A 21,230-nucleotide genomic window follows, 5' to 3' on the forward strand; every position below is an offset into this window, starting at 1 on the left:
CTGATCTTGAAAAATCAAGTTTAATTTTGAAGTAAAATTAAAATAAAGTTTTTATGATGGGCAAGGGTTTTTCTAGAAAAAATTAACCCAGAATTCATTCACATACCCCTTGGAAACCCAGCAGGGAGTGTTGCTACTGATCTGCTCTTGAAAGATTTGAGATTCCTCAACAAACAGTACCCCCAGTTCCCTCAGGAGGTGGGGGAGGACTTGATTTCGTCAGCCCGAGCCTTGTGGCTGTTCATACCCCATTCCATCATTCAGTATGCAGGTAACCGCAACCATGGCACTACCTACTTGAAAACTCTCTCTTCATTTTCCCTACTGCTATGTTTAAACACCTTTCCTTTCTTTTTCAGGCATACCAAACAGCTTTATGTTAATCTAAATAACTGTTCACTATTACTGAATTCCATTAATGGAGGTCTGTTGTTTTACAGAGACCTGTGGAAAGGGCTCTTGCCGATCCTGAAGGCATAACAGAATCTTGCATTAGTTACAGAGAACACTGTCAACCCTCCATCTTGACGGTATCTTGGTTTGGATAAAAACGGCACATAAGCACGATCCACTGCAACAAAGATGGTCTACATCAGCAAGTCTTTTGGTAGGATAGGAGTGGTTCAAGAGCAGCTGGTGGTGAGGCCCCTGTATTGACCAATATCTGAGATCTCGTCCAGAGCAGTCTGGTCCCCAGGGCTGAATTGTCTGCACCGCACATACTTTGAACTTGTGCAGAGGAGCAGTGGCTGGTTCAGACCTGCGTGGCCCTGTCACAGGTTAGGCAGCAGCTTCAGGTGGAGTTTCCTCTGAAAGAAGTATAGTTCATATACACTGAAACTGCCCCAAGACCCAAACCAATGTGAAACGAGCAGGGATAATCAGGGGATTTGCTCTAAATCTGCACTACTGCTCTGAACCAAAACGTTAATGGAGAGGCAGCCAAAGGCAGTATGTTGTCATGTGGATCTTCCCATTCCGGGTAGGGGGGCTGCACATAAATATCAGAAACTTGAATAAGTCCTGAAAGAGTATTAAGCAGAAAATGCTGCAATACTGGTTATTTTTACTGCCTCCTTCAAATAAGAGGAAGGACTGGAGAACTCTAAGTAACTAATTTGAATTAAGGTGGCGTAGCCAATTGTTTAAGTGAAAGAAAAGAAATAGGACTCTTGCCAGCCAAAAGTGGCAAAAGGCTTTTTAAAAAGCTGATGATGTCTTAAGATGTGCACTATCTAAACCACTGAAGAAAAAAGGCTTCCGATTTCAGGCAAAATAACAGTGTCCACTAGCTACTCAAAGTGATTGCCTCCACATATTGTGTATGGAACAAGTTTTCAACAACACCGTGTACCCACTCAACTTATTCCAAGAAAATTCGAAATGCTGATCACATTAAATACATAAAACACAATACTATGTATGTGAAGTAGGATGAAAGAAGACAAAAAGGTAGAATTTAGTATCTAAAGCAGTACTGTCTCTGACTGAGTTCAGCATGAAGTAGATGTTTTTTAATGGCAAGTAATTTGGTGGTAACTTAAAAATATTTTCTGCTCCAAATAAGATAAAGTTTCTTGTAAAAGAAAAAAATCTTGTAAAGATATGCTTGGGCACTCAGTTTTAAAAATATTACAGTGGATATTAAAACCTAAGGACCTGAAGCCAAGAGTGATCGCAAAACAGAATAAATAAATACATAGATTGAAAGGATTTAAATGTAAAGGCCTATCACAGTGCTTTTCTATTTTTGTTTCTAAACTAAAATCCTATTGGAATCAATATACAACTCCGTTTTCAAGGGGGAAATGCAAATACTTTTCCAATCATTTCTCCTTTCCGCATTAGTTTTTATCATGTTCAAAATACATTATCTAGCTGACCTAAGTCCAGTAACAGCAGCAATAATATAAAAAAGGATCTTTAAGGGACATCTTCAGTTTTCTTGTAATTTGAAGAGTAGTCTCAGTTTTTAATTTGAAAAAATAGCAGAGAAGAATGATCCAATGCCAGTGTTCAGGTGGGAGACCTCCGAATCATTATAGCTGAGTATCCCTTGTTACTGTCAGCTTCTATGCCAAAGGACCTTGAAACAGTACCCATGTCCAGCAAATGTGCTCCTGGAAATAAAGCTTCAAAATTGATCAGAAACGTATTTTCATATGAAATAAGACAGTGCTTTTAAACACGTTTAGCAGGCATAAAGTACATAAAGAAGAAAAGTCCTCTCATTTCTGTTTCCAGATGAGAAAAACTTTGTATTGCAAGAATGCTGCTACGTGTACCATTTAATTACAACCCTTTGGGCAATTAGCTCCCCCTACTTTAAGGCTATGGTTTTATCATTTGGCTGTTTAAGATTCGTCCCCTTTTTTTTTTCTTTAGCAAGTAAATTTCACATGGAAAATAAACACAAAAGAGGGAGGTCGCTTGGCGTTAGCCAAGGAGATGTAGCATGGAAATGCAGCTACATGGCTTTGAAAGCTTTTCGTTCTAAAATAAGGGACCCTCCTTTTGTGAATACAAAAAAAAGCTAAGTGATAGAAGTAATCAGTACGTGCTACTAGATGATCTCCAGTTATGAAACAGCCCTCTCTCTCAAGAGTCCAGATCAGAATTCAGGAATTTAATACTGCAGCTGAGTATTTTGAAAAGCTTATAGAATCTAATTATATATTTATTAGAACATGGTTTTTCCATTACTAAACCAAAATTTGTGAGCCTAAAATAATAACAACCTAGTTAGAGGCAAAATTTCCACAGGCTCGCAGACTTCTTTTCCTATATGGGACGAAACAGCTGATAGCCTTGTTTTTACTGCCAAGAGCACTCGCACCACTCTGTCAAACTTTCAGCCTTTCATAATCTTTTTCTAAACTATGGAATGATTGATAATTAGTGATCTTATGTGAGAAAGTTAAGCATCTAAGATAACAAATAAAATAGCTTTTGTTAGTGCAAAGGCTTTTACATTAACGAAATGTTAAAATACAACGTAGCGTTATAGTTATTATCATAGATACAAAGTACCACTCGAAAATGATTCTTAAGGGTTAAAAAAAGACATATTTCTAGGAACAGTTTTAATAAAGATACATCGTTAATAGTTAAATTTGAATACGTAAAAGAAACTGAGTGATAAATACAAGAACATCTAATTCCAAACTGCCACTGTTTTAAACAGACTTGAAATATGTAAAAACAGAGGGACGGAGTTGTACATTACTGTTTTAATGTTCAAAATTGATATTTATCAAGGTCAACTGTATCATGTGGCAGTGTGCATCCAAAAGCACACTTCTGCCTGCAAAACTGTACATTCACTATAACGTCAACCATATTGTTGTTTTATCTCTGAAAACTCCTGTTAGTAATAAATGAAACAATGCCCGTATAGGTGATTTATTCCTTTTGAAAATGTTTTTTAGAAGAAACAGTTTCCTGCTCAAGATACCACCAAATAATATTTTCATTTTTCAAGTCAATGACTAAGACTCCTGCACACTTCTTAAAAATACATAGCAAAACCGCATACTAAGACAGCTCCGTGACACAGCTTATGCAGTCAGAACACAGGCCAATGCAAAACTGTATTTGTATTAACACACACAAAATTAACTTAGTTATTATTAAATTGGCATCCATGCAGAGTTCAGTATCCACCTGTACAAGTGGTGCATACTACGGTCTTTCACACCTTTTTTTTCCTCTGAACAAGTTTTAGACTGTTTGAAGGACAAGGACACAGAAAAGCCTTTTCCCCCACCTTTCATGTGTACATTCATTCACCAGCAAACGTTGCATTCAGGATTCAAAGATCAGCAAAAATACACACTCAAGTTTCCTTTTAATCTGAGATATTTTGTTAATTATATCTTTCTCTCTTAGAAGAGAGAAAGACTTGACGACAAATTTAGTGCTGTACCTACACTACAGCAAACCACGCTCTTAACTCTTACTAGTCTCCAAGTGAAAATGTCTCACGTTAGCTTGAGGTCACGGAGGCAGCCATTACATGTTGGACAGAATTTGCAGAAAATGTGAAAGTACTGAACAGTAGCAGCTATTTTGTTCAGAAACCCGAGAAAATAGCATTTATTGTGAATCTGGACAGTAACTAGCTGAAATGGGCAACCATACTTCCTTGAAGTTGATGACCATTCATGTTTTCAACAGCACACGAAATCAGTGACAGATACATTCTAAGATATATTGAACAGACTGACTACCTCTACTGAAGCAGCCTTTTACTTAAATCACAGAGGTAAGCTCTTTCAGAAGTTTATTTCTCTAAGCACTGGTTACCTGAAACATTTTCAGCCATTCCTGGAGGCCTGTAGGTGGCTGCACAGACGTAATGCGGCGACGTTGCTGTCCTTGTCCATTGGCTGCCCTCAGGTCCCCAAAAGTGGTAGGTGTAGCAGAGCATGGCACCAGCCCCGTAGTACTGTAATACAAATAAAGTTAAAGCCACAAATAAAACATTAAGGAAAATTTGTAAGTCTGTTGCAGAAAAAGAAATCTAGTATAGAAGTTGCAATTATTAATTACAATGAAGTCTTTAACTTTATGCAAAGTTACCAAGGCAACAACATGAAAAATATTCTGTTGGCCATTCAAGGGGTCAGTTTCCACGCTTTCATCAATTCGCGTGTTTCTGCCATTGCAGTACTAATCTTCCAGGTAGAGATGGGAAATGGGGGTCATCCTTCAAAGCTAAAAAAAATACCACTGCATTTACTGGCCAGCAGGGTTTCTAAAAAGATGCATGTATACATATTTTTTTTCCTCTCTAGAATATTTCCTTTCCTTCTGGGCTCCCTTTGTGCCTTCAAACTAGTGATGTAGGAAACCAGAGTTCACAGTCTCATCTATACGTGAAATGCACTACTGCTGCCTCGCTGCCAAATTGAAAAAAAAAAAAATCTATTTTTATCTCTTAATATATTTTGTTGACAAAGAGCTATTAATATTGAGCCATTTCAGATATTAAAGGTTTTTTATGCTGACAGTGACTCAAAATCCAAGTAATGATAATAGAAAGCATTTTTTTAAAATAAAATGTATTTTTACAGCTCACTCATTCTTATCACTCGTACAGCGGTCCAGCAAAAAGGCCCATCATTTAGGCTCCAAAGTAAAGGCTCTTAAATTTGGCTTGTATTGGATCTGAGCAATACATAGCCTTGAGCTTTCCACAGTAGAAGAGTTACAGTTTATTTTAATTCCTTCTGCTGTGAAGTAGTTCTCAGTCAAAAATAGTTATTCATAACAGGAACTAAAAGTAAAAGTCTCTTTCCTTTGACACGAGATTAAAGGACAAGGTTTTTGTTCATATTTTATTTTTTTTGTATGCTTTCATTCGCCTGAAACAGCCAGTCAGATTTCTGGGGAAGCAGGCCAAATGCAGTGCTTCTTTTGAATCTGACTGATACACTTGACAAAAGGTATACTCTTTTAGTTTCCAAATTGTTTACTTTTACACAAGTGCAGAGAACCGTGTATCACGTGAAGAACTTGTAGCCAAACAAGAGTGTTATTCCATCAAATTTAAAAACCTAGAAAAGCTACCAAATTGAGGGAGATATGGAAGCTGTAACACATGTTTCTCAGCAACTAGACATGGTCTTTTTTTCTCTGACGCAGTGTCTACACATCTGAAAAGCTATCATGGAACCTGTTTTCCCATGTTATCCTAACTTTTCACACATCATCTGATAAATCTCTTAAAAGAGGAAGAATAAAATACACATTACTTTTAAAAGATCCATTGCTGATTGAGTACTATGATAATGTATTCAAATGAAACTTAACATCCCCGACCAGTGTTAGGTGGCAAGCACAATGCTTGTAGGAGGGCTGATACCTGTTCCTGGGAAAAAACGTATAGTGGTGTAAACTCAAAAACCATGGAACGCAGTATAACATCAGAAAACAATTGTTATGGCAACTCTGTAGTAAGAAATGCAGTTGTTAATGCGTGTATCCAGAGCCCTATTGTACCACCAGAGCCCTACTGTACCACCACTTCTCATGTTTAGTGGTGCTTTACTCTGCAAGGAGTCTTCCAAAATAACTGCAGTTATTTGTGCAATATGGTACCATTTAGGAGCAGTAAGGAAGCAGACCAGAACCCTTAATAATTTCATATTGTGGATAACAAGTACATGTGTGTTCCTGTTAAGATCAGATGGTCTGCTCTGCCTACATACATTTCCATTCTCTCATTCCTGTTGCCATAGCAAAACGATACATTTGATCGCAGTTTGTAACAGTCTTAGGGTTTATCACTATGTCTCTTTTAAAAAAATTGATTGATTCTATACATATTCTTAGGAATTCTGCCCTCTAAAAGTCTCTAAGTGAATCAGCATACTATATTAAGAATTAAACACAAACCTCAACAGAAGAAACACAAGTCTGACTACTTCATTAAAACTCATCTTCAGTTTTCATAATTTAAATGAGCTAAGCAGCATATGAAAATTGATACCACCCCTTCTTCTACTTTACAGTGCTTAACCTTAAGAGGAGCTGTGAATCAGGCTGAGAAATTGGAAAGACAGGATATATACAAGAATCCTGATCCAGTGATCTCTTATCGCCTTTAATTACCTTGTGTATTCTGAGACTTTGCAGGGTTTCTTTCCCAGAGAGAAAGAACGGACCTCGGAGCCATGGTCCAACTTTCTCTTCATCTGCAAGGTGAGGGAAAAGAGTAACAGCATGGATTTAGTTTACGTGACCAGCCTTACTCATGCATGCTTCTGTAAAATAAATACATGTTTACCTTTCACTTTAATTTTGAATTTCAACAAAGTTAACATTCATAAGATAATTTAAAGTAATGTTTTAGTTTCTCTTCAACTAGTAATATTTGATAGGTGTTTTTATACGGTGTACGTTGAGTATTATGGTGCTTAGGGGTCCAAAAAATATCGGAACAACATTCTTTTGATGTCCAAGTTTCAAATATTAAAAAGCGTGCACAACTGTGCGTTGGTTTATTTACTAAACTGTTCTCTCTCTTCTCTCCAAAGAGGGGAAAAATGAAACCAAACCCCTTCAACTTAAGAGTTAGCAATGAACCTGAACACAAAAGTTTCATGGAAATGGTTAAAATTTAGCTAACCTGTCTGCATTGAACCAAACGTTCATTTTAGGCACTAGAAAGAATAGTCAAATGCATCATTTCTTTGTCTAAACCTTTATTTTAAAGTTGCATATTGAAAACATTTATAAAACTGTAGTAAAATTGATTGAAAGATTAGCAGGCATTTTTACAAAAAGGGTAAGGATGAAAAACACTAAATCTCGGTCGTGAACGTCATCCACAATCACATATGATCAAAAACAAATAATGAGCAGGGCAGCTGCTAAAAGGGGAAACCAGTCTGCAAAAATTACCAAAGAGATGGGAACCAGTGAAAGACATATTTATCCAGTCAGATAAATAAAGATTACTTTCTACATACTTAGGTAATCTTTAACCACAGGTTCTTGGACTCAATGAGATGTATTTATGACAAACGGAATTTCTAGGCTTTTTTTGTTGGTGGTCTTTTTTTCTTTTTAGATGTGATATACAAAACACTTTAACCAGCAGGAGGCTACTTACTGACGTTTAGAACTGTGAGCTGCAAAACGCATAAACTACCTGCGTAACAATTTAGATTTTATTATTTTTCTCCTTTTTTCAAAATTTAATATTTAAGATATATAGTTTAAAAGTTGACATCTTGCACGTAACATTGATTCATTCTCCTTGGATGCTGTGTTAGAATATAACATTTATCTAAACATTTATTGTATTAATCCACTGGCCTAAAACAAACAGGATCCTCTGAAGCTTAAGTTGCATACAGTTTGGTTTGGTTTGGTTTGGTTTTTTAACTTTTAAAATACCTGTGTATTTACAGCTTTCCTCAAAACCAGACATTGAAGATTTTGTGTTTTGTTTTGCTAATGGTTACAAAGGAATTATAACTAGAGGTAACTATTCTCATTTTTACAGTATCAGCTAGAACACAACCAGAAAAGCTTGCCTTCTAGCCTTGTTTTCTTGCCGGTGCCTCACATGGGACGCTCTCAGAGCGTTTCACCATGCAAACGTTAAATCGGAGCCGCCTCACAGGGATCCACGCCACCACCCTCATCCCCACTGCTTCCCCGCACCCCAAGAAGAGGAGCCCCCTGCACCTCCCCCAAGAAAATCCGTTGTAATCATTGCAAAAAATAACAGATACCATCTTTTATCACTGTACTGGACTAGCAAGCCAGCAAATGTACTGGAAGCCTAAATAAGATGTGCTTTAGCATCTATTTCAGTTTTTTATGACAGACTTTTCAGTAACGATTTTTCTGTTAAGGGAAAATTTTTATTTTCAGCTCATCTTTCTGAGAGATTATCGCCATACCAACTGCTATATTTCTCTTCTGGTTCTCAAAAGAAGGAGATGCAGTTTTTCAAAAGGACACGTTAAAAATAAGAAGTACCAAGCCTGCAGTAGTATAAGCAGTTACAATAATTTACTCATTCGCGGTAACAAGGAAAACAACATGCAGTTGTTGATTTATTTGCCTAATGACAATTTCGCCGATTTTCCTGCTTTCCACCCCCCTCCGCCACGCATTTTAGGGAACTTTCTCATCAGGTCCCTGACACGTACAGACTTTCAGCATCTCAGAGGATGCTAAATAAATACGTGGCGAAAAACGCCGTTTGCCACACGAAGACGATAAAACTTTCTCCACAGCAGACGGGTCTAGCGACAGGATTTAGGCATCGGCACGGAATTCGTGCGCCTCAAAACCAGAAACACCCGAGCAAAACACCCCTGTGAACATTTAGCCCCTCGCTAAGAAAACACGCGCCCTTCAGACAGCGCTGATTTATTGAAATAATTGAGACTGCGGGAGAGGGGCGGCGGGGACGGGGGACGACGACGACCCGGAGGGCGGCCGGCGCCGCGCAGCCCGGCACTGCGGCTCCCGCCCGGCCAGCGCCGCCGGCTCCGCGCGGGGGCGCTCCCCCCCCTCCTCCGCCCCCCCTCCCCCTTTCCGCGGGCGCGCAGCGCCTTACTCACTTTGTAGAAGATCATCTTCAGGGCGCCGTAGAAGCCCATGGCGGCGGCGGCGCGCTTCCCCTTGCGCGGCGGCGGCGCGGCGCGCGGCCGGCGCCCGGGCAGCCGTTGGCAGAACAGCCCCGTCTCCGGCAGGTAGGTCACCGCCTCCCGCGCCGACATGCTCGGGCGCGGCGGCGCAGCGGCGGAGGCGACGGCGGCGGCAGCGGGGGGACCCCGGCGGGGCCGGGGCGCGGGGGCGGCTCTGCCCGCCCGGCCCTGCCCTGCGCTGCGCTGCCCGCGCCGAGCCCGGCTCGCTGCTGTCGCCGGCCCGCCCGCCCCGCCCCGCCCCCTCCCGCCTCCGCAGCGCGCCCGGCGGCGGCGGCGGCGGCGCGCGGCACTGCGGGGGGGTGGGGGGGGGGGGAGTGCCGCGCGGCCGTTACTCGCCGCGCGAGGCGGGGGGAGGCCGTTACCCGTTACCCGCCGGCGGGTAACGGCCACGCACGGGGGCTCTTTTTATTCCGCCCTCGCAACGGCGGCGAGCGGGCGGGCGGGCTCGCTCCGCGTCCTCCCCGCGGTTCTCCCGCCGGGGCGGACGAGCTCGTTGCCGCTAAGGGGGATTACGGCCGGCAAGCCCGGCCGCGCTCTCGCATGGCGGCATGCGGCGGGCGCAGACCGGTCCTCCCGGAGCGCAGCCGGTTTAAAATAGCGTGGCATACGCCGCAGCTTGCCCGGAAAAAAAAAAATTAAAAAAAAAAAGCTGCTGAAATACCTTCTATTGGCTAAACAGCAGAATAAACCGGTTTGGCGGATTCGGGAGTTGCAACACCCCAGCCCGACGATTATGTAATGTTCATTAAAATACTAATTCCCGATCCCCGTGGCTAAGCTGCGGCGGCCGTGCCGGTTTTCCCCGAGCGCCGCCGGGCCGGCGCACCTGGAGCAGCCTGCGCACACGCGCGGCTCCTCGCCCGGCGCCAGGCCGCGGCTCTCCCCGCCAAGGACTCGCGCCTACGCTTCGCTGAAGCCTTAAGGATAATTGCTTCTTTAAGAAAGTAATTGCGCCTTTCTCAGCCACTTCCTGCCTCGTGCACATCAATAACGCCTGTTGCCTTCACCCCTATGCCTCTACTCAAGGGCACCGAAGTCCCCGGCGTGCGGTGGGGCTCACAGGCAGGTACCTGCAGCCAAGCAGCAGCAGCTGGCGCAGCTTCTCTGTGCCGACAGGAACTCCAGCTGCTGCCTTTTTTTTTTTTTCTCTCCTTTCCTTTCTGGAAAGTTTTCTGCCCAAGTAGTCAGCAGTGCAGAGAACACGACCTGAAGAAGCAACGTTCACCTCCAATTTTTGCCAGATGCGGGGGAAGCTGGAGGCGCTCTGCAGCCCTCCACGCTGATGCACGCAAGCAGAAGCCAACGTGCAGTCAGCGCCTTTTGATTTGGGGAGGGGGAACCGTCTCTTGCTTTATCACCCAAAGTGCTACAAACAAGGAGAGAAGTTACACATATCCAAAGGAGGAGAAATACTTTTTATAGGACCCTCCAGCTTCATTAATACTTAAAAAAAAAAAAAACTCTCAGATGTATTATTACTTCACTACAGAAGTCAAAGTGCACTAGGTAATTAGCAAGCACAAATAAGGCAAAATCTCTACACTGTAACCCACAAGATACTGTTTCTCTACAGTTTTACATTATCTCCAAGCCAACACCGAGTCCTCAAAGACTTTTCTGTCTCCCAGTGAAAATGGTTCTGCCCATCAAATCTTGGCATTTATGCCATTATCCATTAAACTGCAGTGCTGTATATTTTATGAGAACAAAATGGTCTTGAGTTGACTTCATACCTCAGATAAGAACTGAGCCGTACATGTCCCAGGAGACTATTACTGTCTTCCTTTTCTAGCACATCACATGCGAACGGGAAGAGAAAAAAAAACATGGGCTGCAGCTACGCGTTAAATAATCACAGGAAGCAAAGTAATACCCCCATCATCAGAGTAAGAAAGAGGCAAACATTAGCGCTGTGGGGATTTAAAAACACTTTATGTACATGCATGCATAATGTACCCTACAATGTTAAGAGCCATCTTTGCCCTTTCTCCAGCCTGCAGACAGGTGAGAACAGTTACTTCCTCAAGCAGCACAGCAGGCACCCGCCAGTAATCACCACCCATCAGCCTCTACCCACACCCCACGACAAGGGTAACCCGACAGCATAACTGGATTTATCTTTTGAACAAAACATGCTTCAGCCTAAGCAGTCAGTGAGTTGAATGATAATGAGAAATTACTATTTTCTTTTTTTTGGGGTGGGGGGAGGAGGCGGAGTGCTACTGCTGATTCCTTCTCTTTTGGTAATGATTGGCAGGTACTCTCTCACAGTAAAAACAAAAACCAAAAACACTGCCTTAACTGCTAATCTCTGCACCTCTCACCCATCTAGTAACCACAAGAATCATTTGCTAGCGGCAGAAAACTTAGTATATCAGATATTTATTCTACACAAAAGATTTTGGGTTTTTCCTCACTTTAGATACAGATACCACTGACAGATTTTGACATTTTAATGGTGACTATCTTTCGTCTAGCAGTCTACCTTTCTCATATGAATCGCATATGAATATTGATCTCACTTCATTTAACATTCTTCTCTGTAGCTTTACAGTTCTCTACCAAAAAAAAAAAAAAAAAAAAACACCCTCTCCACCTGAAGGTAAGTTCAATAGCGTGCGTGTCCCTGGGTAGCAGTAAGACTACACCAGCTGGGTGTCTGCTTTTCACCAGAACGCCTAACCTTAGCCTGGGCTCTCCGCAGCTGATGGGGAGGCAGACGCTCCGGCTCTGAAGTACCCACCAGAGGGGGATCGCTCTGGCTCCACCGCCTTTGGAAAACCCACTGTCCTCAGCTAGGGTTAGTGTCATGAATACATCGTGCTCTCAGTTATAGGAAATAGTATCAGAAATGATTTAAGACTTCACATGAGTGGAGGGGAACTGAGACAAGACTGCGGAAAAATCGAGCAGTGGTGCAAGTCGCACAACTTCATTCGGTAGCCTTCTGGGAAAGGTAGTAGTGGAGGAATAAGATCCAGCTCCTTAGATGCTTTTAAGGGCCTCATAGCAAGAAGCAGAGATGATGGATCCATTTATATCTTTACTGACATTTGCAATAATCCTTATTGCAGTAACTTAATATGCACTAAGAAGACTTACCTTGTCATATAAAGTATGTATTCATCACCAATTAGCATACATTGAAGCAGACTACATTTTATGAAAAAAAATTTAAGCAAAAAAATCAAAAGTTGCTGTGTTTCTTTCCCTATTTCACATGTATTCAATTTCAAAGGTTGATGTTATTTTGTTTTAGCTGAAGATGACTTTTCAAGGAGTTTTAAAAATCATAAATTGCATACAATTCATGACATTTGGAAAAATGTCTACACCAAAATTATATAGTTTCCAGTGGACACAAGTCCTATCTTATTTCCCGTCAGTACTGCCAGCTCTTAATTAATAAAAATTCACATCGTCCAATTCTTTTCCTGTTGGCAACATTTCTAGCACCTTTACCAGTTTGTCATGTGGCATGCTGTAATTAAGACCATCTATTACTTCTAATGAAAGACTATAATGAATTACACAAATCACCCACAGAGCTATATAATCCCCAGAAGAACGGAGATTACAGTGCAACAGACCAAAGAAACAACATCTTGTTTTTTTGATTGGAGACATTTTTTTGAGTGAGGAGACCACAGCGTGGTCTGACTGTGGTAACGGACAGTCAGCATTTTAAAAGTACTGGTGTTTAAACCATGGAATGCAAAAAATGCCTGCGTGCGTAATTGGTACATCACATACACATATGTGCGTTATGAGCATAATGTGTGCAGGAGGAACTGTGGAGCAATATGGTATCTCCATTAATATTGGTAAATGCATCAGTCAAGACTGTGCCAGAACAGATTCTGTATACTTTGCACATTAAGCAGACTGACTCCTTTAGAAACATTTCAGAGGGATTTTTTGGTGTGTGGTTTGATAGGATTGCTTTTCCTTCCACCCAGGAAACCAAATGCCCTAATCAAGTGGGGTCAAATCCTTAGCTGCATCAGGTTTACCCCGGAGATGGTGAGGAAGACTCACGAAGGACAGTCATACTTAGCTATTTTTCCCCTCCTTCAAATTTGGACCAGCTTAGGTTTAAACACTTCCCTTCTGCTCTGTAATCTTGTTAGGGCAGCTGCAGCAGTCAGCGCTTTGTCTTCTATGTTTGACCTCTTCATCCAACCACATACTTCATTTAATTTGCCAAATGCTCCCATTCAGATAAGAAGCCGACCCCACAGAGGGGTACTTCTGCCATCTGCTTTAGACATTTAACTACAGCTTCGTTTAGCACAGCTACGTTTACGAGCCTAAGTTCCCTATTCAGTCAATGAGGAAGGCAGATGCTAGATAGAGTCTTACCCGTCTAAGTCTTAGAAGAGGAGAAAAAGCATACTATAATAAATGTTAAAACACCTTAAAATGTAATCCAGGGCAGCCTTTCCTCTACAGAAGGGCACTGCTATTATCTGTGAGATCTTTTTCTTTTTGAATACACTGTGAAATGAAACAACTGACCCACTACGATCCTGGAAATCCTGTGTTTTCATGGCATAAATCTCCCAGTTCAGCCCAGACCAGACAGCAGCCTTAAGGCTGTCATTGATTTAAGATTTATTAGCGTGTATCCTAGGTGCTGAGCTGGAGTGATTTTATGGGTAAATTCTATACCTGAGGGCAGGGTGAGATAAGTTTTTAGGACACGGATCAATTAAAAGGAAAGCGATATCTGGATAACGGGCAAAGTTAAAGGGTGCAGTTTAGAGGTGCAGGAACTTATCACGTAGATGTCACCATGTTTCTGCAGAATACATGATTACAAAAATGATGTGACAGAATAGACTTTATAAATAAATGAATCTAACTGCACTGGTTTGTGATTAACAGCCATTAAACTCCTACTATAAAGCAAGAAGGAAGTATAACTTGGCTCCCTGGAATATACTTTTAGATGGAGAAATTTCTAATCAATTTACTTATTATTTCAGCAGTAGGCTCAAAGAGGTCCATTTCAATGTATTTTCCTCAACATAGTTACAGAATGAAATTTAAGCCCAAGTTCTCATGTAGTACAAGTCAAACACAATCCCGCTTTACTGCATGGTAATGCAAACTGATCAGTAAACTACGGAGCAATACCACATTTTTGCAATATTGATGCTTTTAAGATTTGGGATGAAGTAGGGGAAGTAACAGGAAGTTTATCATGGGAGAAAGGAGAAACACAGGTATCTCTCTGTACAGAGACACTACACTGAAATTTTTCTCCAAAGGCTTACTTAAAATGGAGTGGAAAAAAATAATACAAAGTATGATAGGTATTACTAAATTGTTTTATTAGTTGTATAATGTTTCTTGGCAAGGCATTCTGAAGACTGTTTTCAAACTTTTTTCCCTACACGTTATTATTCTTTATTTCCATGTAAAGTAAGGTACTGTAGTTAAAATTGTCAATGCCCCTTAAGTTTGGTTTTACAGGGAAGGAAAACAGCAGAGATGGCAACTAAAAAACCTGATTAATGTTTATTAATAAATCCTGATTTTATTAGAATAGGGTGAACTTTAATTCTAACATATCATTTTAAATATAATATACCTTTTTCAAAGGTGCATACCTGTAGCAGAGACAACCTATAAAACATTTCTTTGAATACTTGCCTTTAAAAAGTAATTTAAGTTTTAAATATATTGTGATAGGATTCAAAAGACATGTTACTCAGTGGCCACAACAAATAGCTTTGAGAAGGATGTATGCATGACGTGTATGTAATACACTTGAGCATTATATATTAAGAATAAACAAGTTATGTTTTAAGAACAGGCAGACTACAAAGACAGACTGAACGTAATAGGGTATCGCTCTGCCTCCAGCAGAGTATAGCTCCCCTCTGAAGGTCGTATTTCCCGTCCCCTTTGTTGGCCGTGGAGAGGCGGGCACAGTACTTGGAAACCCATGCTTAGATTATTTCCAAGGACTACAAGCAGGGCTGTGGCACACCCATTTACCAGGGGGGCAGTAAAGATGCCCCGATCGCCCCTGCTCATTCCATCCCCCGTGGCTCTCGGCCTCACTTGTGCAAGCACACACGCTGGTAGAAATGCTTTGAGAACCGGATTAATGAACTGACATGGGGCGAGGAGGAATATTTTCAACCTTCTTTAGAACAAGTTACTGGTTTAATCTTCCCCTACGTCCCCACGAACAACTGAGCCAGCAGAAGCAAGCGAGCAGTACACAGGCAGGGCATAAACTTCTTGAGCCAGCTACACTGCTGAGAAAAGGTATGTGGAACTGTGACCCGAGTGTCCCGTGCAGCAAGTATAAGCCTGTTGTTTACATCTAGAGGCATTACTCTCTCAGCTATAGTTTGATGTGCATTTAAGCCAGCACAGCCACTGCAAAAAGCAGTCCCTGTCCCAGCGCTGCCCCTGGCCATTCATTCCCATGCTCCCCTCACCCTTGCAGCTGCCACCGCAGCATTGCCTGGCAGTGCAGGGGACCAGGGTGGCAATTCACTTAGTGACATTTTTTGCTGGGCTGGTTTTCAGCCAGGTCAGATTCCCCATCTCCTTTCCCTGCATGGCCTCAGAGATGTTTGTGCCAGCACAGCAGGAGGTATAAAACTGCTCTCCTTTTTTTCCTCCCCCAGCCCCCTAGAAGAGCTGCCCTTAAATGCATGCCAAACTACAGCCCTAGGCGAAATGGCAAGGAACTGTGCTTTAGGCTTTGTCCTCCCAACCAAGAGAACTGTATTCTTACATATACAGAGCCACTTACGTGCATTAAAAACACACTTAAAGCTCTTGTCAAATAAGAATGGCCACAAAAATATTGAAATTTTACTGTGAGCAAGCACGATAAGGTGAGCTATGGGCAGGGTACATAATGTTGACCTTGCTTAAACACGTCATGTTAAAACTCCAGGGATATTCTCTCATTAGAACTGTATAGTAACTCTTTCACTGGGTGAGGGGGGGGGGGGGGGAACCACCACCACAACTCTCCTAAAACATTCTCTTCTCTCAACTTTTTTTTTTTTCCCTAAGATAAGTGAAAATAAAAATATTAGAAGTGACCTGAAGTTAGTACCATTGATTTCCTGTACCAGTAACCAAATGCAAGTTCCCTACAGAGAAATCTTGTATAATTTGTTTTAAAACTAGCAATATATTACCATACAATAAAGATTTTCAAAAGGCATATTCATAAGGAACAAAGTTAAGGTTGCTAATACAACCTTCACAGTCATGTACCTGTCTTTTGTGCAACAGGAACATTCTGAGTTGCTTTTTTATTTTGTTTCTACCCAGTATTGTTACATTACTCATTTTTCAGAGGAAGGAGGAGGTATTACACATAATGCATCTTGCAAACCATTCACTGATGGCAGCAGATCTTCATAAGAACTGTGACTCTATTCATTGTACCCCCATTAAAGTTAACTGTAATCTATTTATTGTATCATTAAACTTAATATATTATAAGATGGATTCTATTTATAGACACAGTAATAGCTGTGTTAATCACTCAAGTTCACATTGAACGGGACTGTGCTTCCCTCTGAGATACAGTGGCAGTTCCTCCAGACACCAGAAGCATTTGCTAGTGAATTCCCAATGACTGTGCAGTGTGGGTGCCAGCCCATATCACATCCCACCCATGGCCAAGGCCAGTCGGCCTAGGGCTACTCTGCCCTATGTAGGAGCCACTACGGAGGGAGCCAGCTCGGTGCACCCTGCTGGGGCTGCTCCCTCGGCTGGCCGCTCGCGGAGCCGAGAGACGCGGCCAGTTTTTGCGCGGGAGTGGCCAGCGGCCACCTGGACACAGAGTATTACCTGGCTGCACAGGCTGGGGCACTACAAAGAGAGCAGTCAGCGCCTTCCTCTTTGGACAGCTACATAGTAGTTTCCTAAAATACCACGCCTCGGGCTCCATTTCTGGTAGTTTTATATTACTATCATAATTATTTCACAAATTCTGCCTGTAATGATTGCCCAAAATTGATTCCATAAAGTAAGAAAAAGCATGCACTTGAGATTGTTATTAAGCCTTATTACATATGCACAAAGCATGGGCCCTTCCTCTTGCTGCTGATGAACAGATGATGATTACATCACTAAAAAAAATACTAACAGGGATCAATTCCTTTTTCCAACATCTCAATAATAGAGCTGGGTTGGTTTTGTTTGTTTATGTTGACAAGAACGTTTCCAAATTGAGGAAATGTACTTTTTTCTTTTTCTTTTAACACTAGCGGTTCTGGTATGGAACAGTTTTTGCTCAAATACAAGCAGATTCGGAAATCAAATTTGTACAGAAAAAAAGGCTGCTTGGACTCGGACAGCTTTCAGAAAAAAATCTGTCCTTCGAACTGATTACAAATGGAGCACTGGTATCTACTTCCTGTTTGCCGATAAGTTTTCCATTTGTATGTTCTTCAAAGATTGCTTAATTCTGATTGCCAAAAGAAGTGCTTATTTATCTGACAGAGTATAGAAATCTGTTCACAAAATAGTTTCTGTCCCTCATTCATGGTACATGAGAATGATGAGAGGTTAGTGGTGAGCCCTTAGGCTACAGACACAAGAACTCCTGGAATGAGAGATTATACTAGAAGAATTTAGGAAGAATTTGAGGAATAAACTACTAAAAACTTCGTATTTCTTTTCCTAACCGCACTGCCTAAAGAGCGTATAAAGGTTACCAAATCAAGCATTCAAAAGAGTTAGGAATGACAGGTGTAAGATACTTTTAATCCTAAAGAGCTGCTTATCAGGACAGCCCTGTGCCTCCTGCATACAAATAAGACAAGGATCCTGTGTAAAAAACAATGCCTGATGTGTACTTTAAAATACACTGTAACCCACTTACTTGTGCAGATACGTCCAGTTTGCAAAGGCAAGCTTGTGAATGTTCTTGGCATGGCATCTTGCAGATTTTATAAAGTAAAGGGTATTTAATTTTTTCCCCATCGTCTGTCATCACAGCGACTCCCCACTTGGTTTGCCAATGGGCTTGGAGCAGCTTGAGCCTCCATGTAATCCTCTGCTACTTTAGCTAACCGGCAGTGAGGAACATAGCAAGACATCACCCTTGGTGGAAAGGCACTAGAGCAAAATGAAACACACTGTGCCAATACATTTCATGGATATTTGCTGACAGCAGAACCGCAGGACCCATGAATCTCAGGCCTTGGAGCAGGGTCTGCTCTAGTGAACATATGCGATTCTTTCTGCCTCATCGGTTTCACCCTTTCCTTTCCCCATCCTTTATCATCTACTTGTCCCAGTCTCCGTTCTCCTCTGCTTACTCCCCGTTCTTGCTCCTCTGGCTTCTCGTACGAATCCCAGTGTCCTTACCCAGTTAAACCTACTCTCGGGGTTCAATGAAGAGAGCCTGAAATACAAGTTTCTGTTCTCCCACTGCAGCCTCCCAGTACAGCCAGTTCCTCTTCCACTCTACTGCCAGCAACCAGGCCCAGCTCTCCTTCCTCCTTGCCCGATTTCAGGCTCCCTTCCAGCCTCTCCTTGCTGCTCTCGCCAGAGTCTCCCCTTTTCCCTGTCCTTTAGGAGCACTGTCCCACACACTACAGCTAGGCAGTCCCAACTCTTCCTTCATATTTCTTATCAGGTCCTTCTCCCATCTGTCCTTGTTCACAACGCCAGTGCCTCTGTCTACATTTCCCATCTTATGCTCAGCTTTACCCTCCTGGGGTCTCCATCCTGGCAGGGTCCCAGCCCTGGTGGTGGTCTTTGTTCCCTAGATCTACCTGCTTCTCAAAGTCAGAGGCACATCAGGTGTTTTCCTTCAGCACAACCCTGTGCCCCAGCCTTCCTACTTTGCAGCCCCTGCTCGGCCTCCCCCTCTGTAATCACCTCTGTGTGACACCAGCCTCAGGGTCCCCAATTCCCCCATACCCCGTGTATCAATCTCCTGGCCCAGCAATTCCTGATTTATTTTCTCCCACCTGTTGTCTGCACAGGATCTCAAGTCTCACAAGACTTACTGTCCCAGCTTATTACTCCTTTCCTTTTTCACCCTCTTCCATCTTTTCTCCTCCCCCTGAATTCAGGTAAGCTGTTTTCTGTACAGTACCTGAACACCAACAAGGGGGTGTCAGGACTGCAGGACAGGTCGGAAATCTGGCTTTTTCTATACTTGGCCACATCTTCCGCGGAGCAGCTGGAAATAGCCATCGGAGGGAAGGTTTAGCCTTGCCCGCATCGCCGTTGGCCGCAGCACGTGCAGTGAGGCCCAGGGAACGGCGCAAGTCAGCCTGGGTAGCGTCACAATCTGGTCAGACACAGACTCCCCACAGCCTACGTGTCTCTTGAAAACGCAAACGCTTATTTTCCTAACAACTTTAGACATACACGCTGCCTTACTTTTAAGTGCTGACAGTTCTTTACACAGAGGACAATTACACAATAGGTCTGCTTGATCTGCTTGATTTGATTTCCTTCTCTCTCCAAAACCCATGTCTACGCAGAGCACAGAGAAGGAGATTTACTCGTCTTCCACAAACCCTTGTGATTTATTGCCAGGACAGCTCTTTCTCCCCTCTCTGCCACCTATGTTACTGGGGTTTCTTGTCCTGAGCCTACATTCCTCGGGCCACCGGAATCGAAGCCAAACCTTTGCGCAACCAAAAGGCACGTCAGGCACGCTGGGGTCACACCACACTCTTTGAAGCCTCTCTAACCCACTGTCATTAACCTTTTGCTGTGCAATTTCACATCAAAAGGGGCTACAAGTCAGAGCTATTAGCCTAGCAAACCTGCCCAGTCTCAGCAAACTCTTCCCTGCACAGGTGCTTTGAGTCTAGAAACCATACGACACACTTGTCTGCCTCTACAAGAAACACAGTCCTGCTTAATTAGGGGTAAGTAACCCCTCATCCAGATCAGAAGGGTGAGAATTATTGACCAAATTTTGCACTGAATCTAGCATAATTTAAGTAAGATTAAGGATAAATACCTCTAACACATTCAAGCTCAGAACAGGCGTTGATAATAGAGATCTCTAATAGAATGGGAAAGGTCTGATATATGATGGCCCATTTCACAGTGTTATTTCAGTGTTCAAAGATATTTTCAAAAATCACTACCTAGATAAAGCCTAAGAACTACAGCATATAAAGAAAAATGTCAATAGCTTTCCATTGCTGTCTAAGCTCCTTCTGGGAAACCATTTTGCTCACTAAAAACCTTATGCTCCCTTTATCAAGCTATAACATTTATACTCGAATTAAAACTCAGAAACATCCTGTTTCTGCTCTCAAGGAAAACTGCATATTGCAGCCTTTACATATCCACAGACATTACATATTTAACCATTTCCCCAGTACTTCTGACAACTCGCCACTTCAGAGCGATGCAATTGATGCGTGCCCTAAACCAAATCCATTCACTATGGGAGGAACAGGAAGTCAATTATCTATATTCCTGTTTTTTGAAACTTAAGTTTCTTTATTTATAGGATGGAGTAAATTAAAGATTTCAGCAGTACTTGGCTCGCTGTTCCATTCAACTATAACCACAAAATTAGATGGCAACCATGGTTTTAAAATTTGTAATGTTATGGAGGTTCTTAGTATTTCTTAAATCCAATTATCGAAGTGAATGTAGCCCATCTAATGTTACTGATTTACCAGAAAAAGTTAACCCAGTGAAGTACTGCAAATCAAAATGTCTAGAAGTAATCCAAACCACCAATGTGGTAAGTGGTACAGGGAAAGTTTATTCTTTGCATCTTAGAATATTTTGATATGCAAAATATTACAAACTATTTAAAATTATTACATGAGGGATTAAAAATGCTCTAAGAAAGCCTGTGCAAATACATATATAATTCATATTCCTTCTCTCTTACTGAAAGCAACTGCTAAAGCATGTTATTAGCTATAAGAATGCTGTAAGTGATGTCAGAGATCTTCTAACGGATCTCTGAATTTTGTTTGCCCACTTCTCTTTCAATATCATATCCCTTCTCTATTATTCAGTCAACACCAAACTGGTATACATATGCCAATCTCTCACAGAAATGGGAAGAAAATT

General features: G+C 42.0%; 1 protein-coding gene and 1 long non-coding RNA gene across 9 annotated transcripts in view; one reads left to right on the plus strand and one right to left on the minus strand.

Moving 5' to 3' along the window:
- Positions 1-6,990, plus strand: part of LOC104145532 (uncharacterized) — a 251,341-nt gene extending 244,351 nt beyond the window's left edge. For 2 of the 5 annotated variants that reach the window (XR_011140969.1, XR_011140967.1), the window contains 3 exons: positions 441-639; positions 4,177-4,264; positions 6,516-6,990. This is a non-coding gene — a long non-coding RNA (uncharacterized lncRNA). Of the gene's footprint in view, positions 1-440; positions 2,069-4,176; positions 4,265-6,515 lie in introns of those variants that run through there. The other 3 variants (XR_011140968.1, XR_011140970.1, XR_011140965.1) reach the window with 3 other exon arrangements.
- Positions 1-21,230, minus strand: part of FBXW7 (F-box and WD repeat domain containing 7) — a 191,148-nt gene that overhangs the window by 25,051 nt on the left and 144,867 nt on the right. For 3 of the 4 annotated variants that reach the window (XM_068942291.1, XM_068942292.1, XM_068942290.1), the window contains exons 3-4: positions 6,616-6,698; positions 4,306-4,447 (exon numbers count right to left, since the gene is read on the minus strand). In XM_068942291.1, the coding sequence (XP_068798392.1) occupies positions 4,306-4,447; positions 6,616-6,698 (225 nt within the window). Of the gene's footprint in view, positions 1-4,305; positions 4,448-6,615; positions 6,699-9,086; positions 9,328-21,230 lie in introns of those variants that run through there. The other variant, XM_068942294.1, reaches the window with a different exon arrangement.

Source organism: Struthio camelus, chromosome 4 (genome assembly GCF_040807025.1).
Source record: "Struthio camelus isolate bStrCam1 chromosome 4, bStrCam1.hap1, whole genome shotgun sequence".
NCBI lineage: Eukaryota > Metazoa > Chordata > Aves > Struthioniformes > Struthionidae > Struthio > Struthio camelus.